Source organism: Erinaceus europaeus, chromosome 17, assembly GCF_950295315.1.
Source record: "Erinaceus europaeus chromosome 17, mEriEur2.1, whole genome shotgun sequence".
In the NCBI taxonomy this organism is placed as follows: domain Eukaryota; kingdom Metazoa; phylum Chordata; class Mammalia; order Eulipotyphla; family Erinaceidae; genus Erinaceus; species Erinaceus europaeus.
Window position 1 is genome coordinate 25,679,581 of NC_080178.1, and position 12,249 is coordinate 25,691,829.

General features: G+C 41.4%; 2 protein-coding genes across 14 annotated transcripts in view; one reads left to right on the forward strand and one right to left on the reverse strand.

Annotated features, from left to right (window-relative positions):
• CD44 (CD44 molecule (Indian blood group)) overlaps positions 1 to 3,631 on the forward strand; it is a 106,643-nt gene extending 103,012 nt beyond the window's left edge. For all 11 annotated transcript variants that reach the window (XM_060176591.1, XM_060176593.1, XM_060176592.1 and 8 more), the window contains one exon: positions 2,706 to 3,631. In XM_060176591.1, the coding sequence (XP_060032574.1) occupies positions 2,706 to 2,910 (205 nt within the window). In that variant the 3' untranslated portion in view covers positions 2,911 to 3,631. The remainder of the gene's footprint in view (positions 1 to 2,705) is intronic.
• The window catches only part of LDLRAD3 (low density lipoprotein receptor class A domain containing 3), an 852,030-nt gene that overhangs the window by 322,836 nt on the left and 516,945 nt on the right, over positions 1 to 12,249 (reverse strand). The gene's annotated exons all lie outside the window — the stretch shown is intronic.

The window sequence follows — 12,249 nt, forward strand, 5'->3', positions numbered from 1 at the left end:
AGAACTTGTCTTTTTTTTAAGTGCTCATTAAGTGCCTGAAGCACCAATAGGCTGAGTTATTTATGAGAACGACCCCCTTTCCCCTGAAGGACTAAGACAGTTAAGAGACACATAAATCCAAAGGGAAGTGGGGACAGGACAAAACTCAAGCACAATATTCGTAAGCCCCTGAAGTCAAAATGTTATCCACTTTCACAATCAGTTTCATTTAGACTACTAACATTAATCCCCTCCTCATCCTGTGCATGAACATTTTTTGTGCTTATAAATCACATTCCTACAATATTTCATTCAGCTTCTCAAGCAACCCCTAAGACAAGCAGATGGAAACTACTTTAAATCTGATACTTCCCCTCCAAAGAAGACCTGAGATACCACCTGAGGATCTGAAATGATACAAACTGCATTCCACCTGTGGTTTTGCATGCTGTCTTCACTGTAAACAGGCAGCAGCCAGTAGAAAGAAATAAAACCCGTTTCCTATGGCACTGGTTAAAGGAACACTTACAGTCAGTGCTTCTTAAACATTTATTTAGTCCAGCCACTGTTCTAAGTGCATCCTTGGTGTCCTCATCCCTCTAGGAAAAAGAACAAGTAATAGCCCCACATATCCAGTGCCAGACTCTTGTTTTGAGGGATTTCCCCAATCCTATGAGATTGGAATTCTTGCTAATTTCTTGTGATAAATGAGACAATTAGAGTGGCTAAGTGAATTGTCCCAGGTCACTTAAATAAATACCCAATAAAAACTTAAAATCTGTTCTTACAAGTACCCATTCTTATCTATGTAGCCGGTAGCTATATTCCCATCCCCGCAATCTATCCCATGGTTCAAGCATCTTTGTCCTTCCTTCCACTTATCTTCAAATATCATGCCAGAGAAGACAGGATCTACCAGAGGAGGCAGAGTCTACCTCCTGTTGAGAAGGCATGATTTCTATTTCCCCAAACAAGAGATTAAAGTTTATGACCTTGGCAGTCATTGTGGAAATGGCCCATGATCATGAATAATAGAGCCCTTGTCTCCATGTCTCCAAATATCCAGCGGCATATGCATGCTGTTTCCCAGTCTCCAGATGGTTAGAAGTGTTCGTAGAGCTGGGTAGAGCTCAGCTTTCAGTCATAAAGGCCTAGAATTGCACATTGACTCTGTCCATTTTACTGACTGTGAGACCTCAAGCATGTTATTAAACCTCCCCCTTGAACCTCAATTTCCACTGCAGTATAATGAGATAATAGTACTTTTGTGGGTTTTCTTTTTATGATGAGGATCACTAGAAAAAGTGCCTAATATTCAGGAAGTGCTCAATAAATACTAGCCCATATCACCTCTTCTCCACCTGCTTGTAGCAGTCAGGCTTTACAACTGCTTCCATTCAGTATAAATTGACTTCTGCATGTGTGGCAGTGATCATGTTACAGGAAGGAGGGAGCATTGCATCAGGCCGTGTGGTGCCAGGCAATGTTATGACAGTGCAGTGACCCAGGAACTAGATCAAGGTTATGAGCTTCCAGAGAAGGCTTCTCCTGCATGTGAGTCTTAAGCAGTATTACTGAGGAACCCCAAAATAATCATTTGCCTTTGTTAAATCTCCTATTCCATGCTTAGATGGAATTTAACCAATGTTAGGGAAAAGACAGTCTGCCCTTGTACTTCTAGGGGAAAAAAAATGTTGTTTCCTTTCTTTTAGTACATGCAAGCCATAATTCTGACAAGTTAACAAAGTGTTGAGTGGGAGAGGAAGTAATGGGACTTTTCTGAATACACACATCAGGAAGATTTATAGTCATCATGTTGAAGGTTTATCTAAGTCTGCAGGAATTGCTGGAGTCTTTGAATGAGGCAGACATTTCCCTTAAATGATAGGGTAGAAGGAGAGTCAGAATTTGGGAGTCAAACATAACAGGGCTTGAAATTATTTCATTATTCTTTGAGTAAACAGGGTAGTTTACCGAATTTTTTGAACCCCAGATTTCCCTGACCTGTAATAGATGGTGATAATAGGGCTGGGGAAAAGTAGCTTGGTGATTTATGCAAGGGAATATCATGCCTGAGGCCTCTGAGGTTCCAGGTTCTATCCCCAGAACCACTAAATCAGAGATGAGCAGTGCTCTGGTTAAATGAACAAACAAGACAGGTGGTAATAATAGTATTTTTTATTATTGATTTACTAATGATCATCAAGGCCATAGGATAAGAAGGGTACAATTCCACACAATTGCCACCACCAGAGTTCAATATCCCAACGCCTCCATTGGAAGCTTTCCTGTTCTTTATCCCTCTGGGAGTATGGAGCAAAGGATTATTATGGGGTGCAGAAGGTGGAAGGTCTGGCTTCTGTAATTGCTTCTCCACTGGACATGGTCCATCCATACTCCCCGCCTGTTTCTATCTTTCCCTAGTGGGGCAGGGCTCTGGAGTTATGCTCGAGCCCCTCTATTGCTTATTAAGCCACAAATCCAGCTCCTAGCGTTCTCTGGTTGAGTGTGTTCAATTTAGGACTGAAAGTGTGCATTTCTAATACACTCACAGGTAATGCTTTTGCTTCTGGTCCTGGGACTTCATTTAGAGAACTGTAATGTGATCTTTGAGAGTTAACAGGAATAATTATATTATAAATAAAAAGCCTAGTAAGATAGATTATCATGATATATAGCAATTGAGTCCTTGTATGTCTTTCTCATATGACTTTATAAATCACTAGGTGTGGTCAGAAGAAAAAGCTGGTGATCAACAGTGGCAATGGAGCTGTAGAGGACAGAAAGCCCAGTGGACTCAACGGAGAGGCCAGCAAATCTCAGGAGATGGTGCACTTGGTGAACAAGGAGCCATCAGAGACCCCAGACCAGTTTATGACAACTGATGAAACACAGAATCTGCAGAATGTGGACGTGAAGATTGGGGTTTAGCACTTGCACTATGACCTTGGAAAGCAGCAACAGTGGGAGATAAAACCATTACAGGGAACTGGAACACTTCACAGATGCAATGTGCTACTGATTGTTGGGGGGATTTATTTTAGCATAAATTTTTCTACTCTTTTTGTGTGTGTTTCACTTTAAAATTCAGGTCCACTTTATAAAAACAGCATTGCTTTCTGAAACGAAGGCCCAATAAATAATTGGCAAGAATTTGAACGTTCCAGTTCCCACCTGGAAGCCTTTCACCTCCCGGGGTATGCTGTGAATGGCTTCTAACAAAGTCACTGATATAGCCCCATTCCTGATCCCCATCCCTACTTTTCCTCTGTCCTAACTCCCAGGTAACAGCCACTTGCTAAGGACATTCCCCAGGGCTAAGAGCAGCTGGTCCCTGGGAGGAAATCTGAAAGGGTCCATATTACCCCTCCAGCAGCCCAGCGCCTGGGCATTGTTTTCTAGGTGTGTAGGGGGTTGGGGTGTACTGGTTACATATCCCCTTCTACAGGTCCCTGGAAATTTTTCAGATGCTTCTGGGAGACACTCAAAGGGTGAAGCTATTTATCTGTAGTAAGCTATTTATCTGTGTTTTTGAAATATTAAACCCTGGAGGTCCTTTGATCAGTAAGATTTTTTTTTTTTGTAACTTTGTCAGAGGCATAGAAGGGTTTAAGCTGATTCATAATAAACATCTGTACTTCTTCCACCTTAATTTTTGTGTGCTGTGATCCTTAGCCACTCAGTCTGCAAGGACTGAGCCCCAGTAGCTTATAGGGATGATATGTGAATGGTTTTTCTTGAGAGTCCTAATCAATATACTCTTGGAACTACTTAATCAAGGGGAAACACAATGTAAAGCTTGGACTGGGTGGAATGTATTGCATCAATGTAAAAGATCCTGGGAAAAGGGGAAAGAGAGAGGATGGAGAAGACAGTGGTTTCCTAGTGTGTAATGGTGGCAAAGGACTTAATTTGGGGTTGAGAGTACTCTACAGATGCCTATCGTGGCAAGATAAGAAACAGTACCCATGTGTCAACAACAGTGCTATAAAGCATTAACTTCCCCCCCATAAAATGATTAAGAAAAAAAAAAAAGACAAACGTACTTAGTCTTCCAGCCCCCTCAGTCAAATCTTAGAGATGATCAAGGAAAACAGCACTAATTCTGAAGCTCTAAAGACTTAGTGTACTAGAACTAGAATGTGAGAGGAGGAGTTTTGCTGCATCTATATTTTAGTGACTACCTGCTTTCCCCCTGAAGGGCTGTGAAAAGTCACATTACATTTCCATGACCTATCTATGGACTTCCATAAATCATCACCCAAATAGTGTTGTCCAAAAACAACATGAAGGTGCTATTTGGCAGATAGTAGAAAACTGAGAAGCGATGGAAAAGAGAGTATGGTCGGTAACCAACTCATTGGGAGGGACCCTGTTCAAATATTTGTATGACTGTATTTATACTTTACCCTGTCCTCAATGGAGTTGCTACTCAGGATAAGTTTAGTGCCTGCCGAATCCCTCAAAAGATTACAGGGCTTCCCATCATTGGACTCTTATCATCAAGAGTTTATGGCCAAATAATAGGATAGTGGCTTTGTTCTATAGTTGGCAAGTCCTCTGTGGTCTTTATTCACAAGATGAGAAGACTCTGTTAGTCCTGGAACTATAGACTACTTGTAACTGAAGAGATTCCTTCAGCTCCCATTAAAGGTTACCAGCTGCTTAAACTGGTACACTTCACTGCTAGTGTTTCTTCCCCTGTCACATCCTGGAAAAAGGAAGAAAAATGAAAGAAAAAGAAAGACTCCTACATAAATTAGGGTTTCACTTATATAAAGAAGAATGCTTCTGAGGAATAGATTTAAAGAGATGGGAGACCAGCAAAACAGCTCGCCTGAATAGTGCTCCCACTTTGGCATCTGTGTGACCTGGGTTTGAACCTGGCTTCTATTGTGGTGCATCTTTGTGCTGTGATGCACCTCTCTCTCTCTCTCTCTCTCTCTCTCTCTCTCTCTCTCTCTCTCTCTCCCAACCCTCTTTTTCTTCATTGGTTAATGATTTACCACACAGTTGTTAACACGTGGATATAATTTCTCATCTCCCCAGTATCACACTAATTCTTTCTATTAAAAAAAGTCAGCCTATAGCAGTGAAACCCTGGGGAATAAAACAGTAAATAAACAAGAGATTCCACTTAAAAAAAAAAGATTACTTATTTATTAGAAAAGCAGGAGGAGGGAGAGATTAAAAAAAAAAAACAAAAACATTGCACTGGTACATGTGCTGCCAGGATGAAACTCAGGACTTCATGCTTGAGAGTCTAATACTTTATCTACTGTGCCACCTCCCAAACCACAGTTTTTGGTTTTGTTTTTGGTTTTGTTTTTTGAACCAGAGCACTGCTTAGCTCTGGCTTATGGTGGTGTGGGGGATTGAACCTGGGATGTCAGAGCCTCAGACATGAGAATCTCTTTGCATAACTATTATGCTATCTACCCCCATCCAAAATGCCCACTTTCTTCATTTCTGCATTCATTCTCAGCCACTGTTTGCCCTTATCCACACCCACATCCCTCCCCACCCCCACCCCCACCATGGGCTCCTCAAGCATTACTGATAGTTTCATGTTCTGGTTTTCATTTTATTTTCATGTTGAAGTTTCTACTCCACTGTCAATGCTACTAATATTAATGTCATTTTTAAATTCTTTTTTAAAGACTTATTATGAGGATAGAGGGAATGGTGGGGGGAGAGTACAGAGCACTGCCTAGTTCTGGCACAAGGTGGTGCAGATAATTGAACCAACAGCCTCCAGAGTCACAGGCACCTAAGTTCAGTGATATAATAGGCTCCCCAAAGCAGGGAGAACCCAGATTTCCTCTCTTAATATCTTGGTAGATATGTGACTGTTCTTCCCTAATACCACTAAAGACCAGACATTTATTCCCTGAAGAAGGAAAAATAGAGAATTTCAAACTGAGGGAGAATTCAGTATACTCATTCTGAGATCCCAGGGCCCCAGGGTCCTAGGTTCAATCAGCCAGAGCTGAGCAGTGCTCTGGTAAAAATAAATAAATAAATAAGCAGATAGACAGATAGATTAAAAAGACAATATAAACTCTATAAAGGGCCAGGTGATATCTCACCTGGTTGAGCACACATGGGTTCAAGTTCTGGTAGCCACCTATAGGGAGGTTTTTTCATGAGCAGTGGAGCATTGGTATAAGTGTCTTTCCTTCGATGACTCTCTTTTCTCTCTGATTCCCTCTCTCTCAATCTGTCACTCACCATCAAGAAAAAAAAATGGCCACCACAAACAGTGTCATTGTGCAATTGTGAAGCCTCAGCGATAGCCCTAGTATCCAGTAAAAATGAGACACAAAGGGAGAAATTAAAAAATAATAACTTAGTAGATGTTTTGGGAAATTAAGTTGAAGAAATATCCCAGAAAATAGAACAAAGACAAACCAATGGCAACAGGGGAAAATATAAATAGAGGATCATTCTATGTTATCCAATAATAATGTGCTAATGATAGGCATAGCAGAAATAGAAAGTAGAAAAAGTGAAGAGGAAAAAAAAAGTTATACATCCAAGAACTAAGATAGTGTGTTACTTTGTTATGTGCACAACCCAGGTACAAGCCCAGTCCCAAACACACTGGAAAAAGCTTTAGTGCTGTGGCATTGTCCACTCTCTCTCTCTCTCTCTCTCTCTTTAAAAAAGAAAAAAAAAAAGAGGAAAGAAGGAAAGGGGAGATGGAGGAAGGGAGGAAGGAAATAGCTTAAGAAAAATTTCTTGTATTAAAGAGCATAAATGTCTATACTAAAAATATCAATGGAATTTGGCACAGTGAATGAAAACAGATACACATCAAAGCACATAAGCTTAAAAATTCAAGACAATTGATAAAGTTTATCCTATAAGCTTCTTTTAAAAATATTATTTATTAAAATAATTTTGGTTCATACTCCCGGAGGGAGAGAAATGTTAGGGGAAGATGACCAGCAGTCTCTGAACTCCAATTCCATCAGTACTGGAGAGAGAGAGAGGAAAAAGGGAGGGGTATTTAGAAGCAATAATAACAGGTGCAGGTGTGACTTGGAAAGGAAGAGAAGATGGAACCATTGGAAAAAATAGGCAAATGTGTGCAAATCTAGACAGATAGTTGTAGAAATAATAGTCAACACATATCTGCAACCTTGGGAGAACTGCTGTAGCTTCCATTGGAGGGACTAGAGCTACAGAACTCTAGTGGTGGGAATGTCGTAAAATTATACCCGTTATCTTCTAATTTTGTAAATCACTAATAAATTTTTTAAAATGAAAAAGCATATATTATTTATTAGACAGAGATAGAAAGAAGCTGAGAAGGGAGGGGGAGATATAAAGGAGAAGAGACAGCAAGACACCAGCAGCCCTGCTTCAGGTTGGGCTATGAGAAACAGGCCTGCTACAATCTATCATGGCTTCATCTGGGGTGACTGGGGTCTCTTCTTAGTTGTCCTTCACTTGAGCCTCAGTAGCCTCATTCCAAGTGACAGCTTTCAAGTCTCTGGCGTCTCATCCCATCGAATGTCAGTTACAAGAGCAGGCCAGACTGAACTAAGGGAAATAGATTCTATCTTGCTAGGGAGAAGAAAGAAAGAAAGAAAGAAAGAAAAAAAGAAAGAAAGGAAGGAAGGAAGGAAGGAAGGAAGGAAGGAAGGAAGAAAGTGTGGCTACCAGGACTTCACTGTACATTGTCCAGGTCATTAAGACACTGCTCATGTTCATGCTTTAAGATACACACACCATTTCAGCCATTTTGCCAATAGCATTCACTTAAAGTACCATAGACAAATTCATAAATGCCATCTTTGTTGGGAAAGGAAGGAGCAGGAGCTTGTTAAATATATGTTCTGAAGATTACCTGGTTTAGTAGAAAGACTGAACTTTAAAATCTAGAAAACTGAGGCTGGGTGGTGATGCACCAGGTAGAGCACACATACACACATTACAGTTCTCAGGGATAAACATTCAGGCTCTTGCTCCCCACCTGCAGGGGGAGCAAGTTCTTTCTCCCTCCCCCCCTCTCTAACTCCCTCCCCCTTTTTTCTCCTCTCCCTCTCTGCTTCCCCCTTCCTCCTCCATTTCTGTTTCTATGCAAAAAAAAAATTGGGTGGTGGTGGTCAGGTGGTGGTGCACATGGTTAAACACACACATTACTATATACAGGAATGTGGATTGTTGTTGAGCCAGACGTTGTTGTGCTCGGGCCGCGGAGAAGAGAGAGGGGGGTCCGGAGCGAAGAGGAAACACAAATCTTTATTTGTGCTGGCACCTCAGAGTTGGGTGCTAGAGAAGCAGGTTGGGACACGTGGAGGTAGCGAAAATGGCCGCCTCACGCAGTAACCTTTCCGGAGTGAAGCGCTGGCAAGAGAGAGAGGTGCAGAAGAAGAAAGGCTTTTATAGGAGCAGCTTTCGCGAGAATGGGAAGGGGGAGGAGTAACCATAGCACTCCAGGATAGGATGATAACTCTCGTGAGAATGGGAGGGGGGAGGAGCAACCAAAGCACTCCGGATTATCGGATTATCGCGGGGATATAGACAATGCCCTGAGGGCACAACATGGCGGAACAGGCACTCCGAGAATGTCCCAACTCTGGAGGGAACTAGCAGTAGCCTGAGGAGACAACATGGCAGATGTGACTGCATCAGCATAATTTCCCAGCAGTGGATTCAATCCCCCAACCCCCACCTGTAGGGAGAAGCTTCATGAGCAGTGAAGCAATTACTACAGGTGTCTTTCTCCATCTCTACCTCCCCCTCCTCTCATCAAATAAAGAAAAAAAAAGGGAGAGTGGAGTAGCTGCCAGGAGCGGTGGATTCACTATGCGGGCACTGAGCCCCAGAGATAACCCGGTTGGCAATAAAAATGATAACAATAACAGTTATAATAATAAATAGTAATATATATAATAAAATCAGAAAAACAAGAGTTTTCATACTGATTTGCCACTTACTTATGCAAATCTGCTCACACATCTTAAATTGAGTCTTCACTAAAAGAGAGGTCAATAAAATCTTCACAGGGTTGCTATGGGAAGTAAATGAAATAATATGTACATGGTAGTGCCTGACCTATACTACGTGCTCAAAAATATTAATTCCCAACCAAATAGTAATTTATTTCCTATGTGCACACAGTAGGGACTTAATTTCTCTTTTTACCATCTGCTCCAATTTTTTCCTTCCTTCTTCCCCCCCCCTTCTTTCTTCCGTTCCTTATTTCTTTCCTTTTCAACAGAGCACTGCTCAGCTCTCACTTGTGTTGGTGCTTAGAATTGAACCTAGGGCCTTGGAGCCTCGGGCATGAGAGCCTAGTATGCCACCCCCCCCCACACCAATTTCTTAATTTCTACCAGTTTTTAAATGTGTGTTGCTATTAACTTTGGGTGCTTTGGACCAAAGTATTTCAGTATCCAAGATTCCTTCTTTGGGAAGATATTTGATTTTTAACAGAAAGGTCCTTTCCACTCAACACAAGACTAAGGAGTAAGGAGATAAAGGTTACCCAGCACTTCCTGATGAAATCTTGGCCATTCAAACTTTGGTTGCAGATTAACAGAATTTGGGGCTCCACCCATGGCTTTGATCATGACCTGCAGGATATTGTCTCACCCCACGTTACCCAGGCTGAGCTCATTCCCCCAGTCAGTACCAGTGCCTCCTGGTCATTGAAGCGCATCTTCCTCTGCTATTCTGTTGCATAGATGGGTCTCTTCTATTGAATGCCAGAAGGATCCACTAAATAACAAATTCAAGAGTTCATGCCTAGGTCTTCATGCCTTCCCTACAACCCACAAAGAAAAGTTTGTGTCCTCTTTTTGAGCAGCCGAAGCACCAGCAGTTAGAGAAGTTAATGATGGTTCCTAAGCTATATGAGCACTGCTGAAGCCTGGAGTAGACCTCAGCCCTGTTCAAAGTCTCTAATGAAAGGTGCTTTATTGCCTTGTCTGAAGTTTGGTGAATAAAACTTGTCGAAATGAAGACATTTTCGGTAAAGGCTGCAACGGAGGTCAGTGCACCAGCATTTCCTGTGCCTGATGGAGCCAAAGAAAGCTTCCAGAAACCACTGAAAGGGTTTGGTGATGAGTAAGTCAGTGCACATTCACACCTTATCAGTGATATTTTAGAGTGATTTAGAAAAGTGTAGCTATCACATGGACGTTGTATTTATTGGAAGGGGAAGTAGCAGACTGTCATGGAGCCCAGGGAAAGGGCTAAGGAAGCGAGAAGTTTGGCTCAGCCATATATACTTGTTTCCCAGTAACCGGCAGCCCAGTCTCCAGGCTCATTCCTTGTCTGTGTTGACATCTGGTGTTCAACACCAATAAGTTTTGCCTGTCAGGGCTCACCATATCCAGCCTCCTCAATCCCGCCCCCTCAGGCTTGCAGACTACTTGCCTCACCATAGATGACTCTTGTTTTCCAGAAGTCTAGTCCAAACCACTTCCTCCTTTTTCACTCCCTAAAGAGAAATAGCAACAACCTTGGGAAAGGCTGATAATGCTTAGTTAGAAAAGGATGGTCTTTCAAAGAAGATTATGCATTCACTATCAACTCCTGTCACTTTGTCCCTGTAGGACCTTATAGAGCGAGCTAATGACTCAGTGCCTCAATCCCATCTAGTATAAAACAGGACTACATGAGATAATATATGTGACATTCCCAGGATATAGTAGATGTTGACAGGTTTTCTTCCTCTTTTACACCATCTTCAACTTTTTTTTTCCTGTGTGAATACGTAATAGGGACTTAGAATATCATGTCAAAGGTATTCTAAGAATTTCCAGGTTTTTCCCAAATTCTTTCAAAATTTGGATTCTAAAAGCTCTCTCACCTTCGCATTTCCCAATAGCTATCAGAAAGGAAGAGAGAGACTAGGGAAAGATAGAAGCAGGCTGGGGGTATGGATCCACCTACCAACAGCCATGTCCAGCAGAGAAGCAATTACAGAAGCCAGACCTCCCACCTTCTGCATCCCATAAAGATCTTTGGTCCATACTCCCAGAGGGATAAAGAATAGGAAAACTTCTAGTGAAAGGGACAGGATACAACTCTGGTGCTGGGAATTGTACCCTTCTTATCCCACAATCTTGTAGATTATTATTAAATCACTAATAAAATAAATTAAAAAAAAAAAACAAGGAAGAGAGGGTCCCCTCTTGCTTTCTGTGAGATGGTGGAACAACTTATCCTACCAGAGCCAAGCTTCTGGGTGGTTCCTACAGAGGGAAAAGGAAAAGAGGTTGGATTTCAGGGACCTTGCTCCAGAGATTCTAGACCCACACCTTGAGAACTCGCCCATGCAGAAGTGGAGAGACAGGTTTTCCACACTGAAGACTTAAGGGCAATTCAAACTTCAAGTGAGGTTACTGGAGTTCAAGTAGTGCTTAATTTTCTATTATATCCTCCACCAAGGATTCTTTCACTAAGAAATTAAAAAAAAAAAAAAAGATGGTTTCCAAAGAAGGAAAAAGGAGGTGAGAGAAGTGAATAGGGGAGGTCATTCTAATAATACAACAGTTCTAGAACTTTGGTGATGAGTGTAGGGAGATTCATACACATATAGAAGTGTGAAGTTGTATTCTTGAAATTCTACAGCATTTCAAACCAATAAGTTGGATTTACAAAATAAAAAAAATCTTCAAGAATAATAAAAGTTGAGTTATAGGACTGTAAGGAAGAGTAATATATGAACACTGATTCTGAAAGGTTAGTAGCTACATGTTAAGTAGCTTTGATGGAGAGCGCATATAAACATATCAATTATAATAGATAAAAATTAATCTCAGCACTTGTGTAGTTTCCAATGGAGAGAATGGGGACACAGAACTCTGGTGATGGAAAGGGTATAGAATTATACCTGAACTGTCTTGTAATTTGGTAAATCACTAATAATAATTTTAAAAAAAATCTCAGCAGGGTCTGTGTCCTGTAATTCTTGGGGAATTGGTGGCTGGGCGAGTTGGACTGACAACACAGAACTTCTCTTCTCTTTTGTCCCTGAAGTCATTGTCATTAGACTCTGGGATACAATACCTTAAGGGGGATAAGCATAGTTGGAGTTCAGAGTCATTGGCAACACTAGTAACTTCTTTTCTTTTCTTTTTTTTTTGCCTCCAGGGTTATTGCTGGGGCTCAGTGCCTGCACCATGAAGCCACTGCTCCTGGAGGCCATTTCCCCCCCCCCCTTTTGTTGCCCTTATTATTGTAGCCTTGTTGTGGTTATTATTGTTATTGTTGATGTCATTTGTTGCTGGATAGGACAGAGAGATGTGG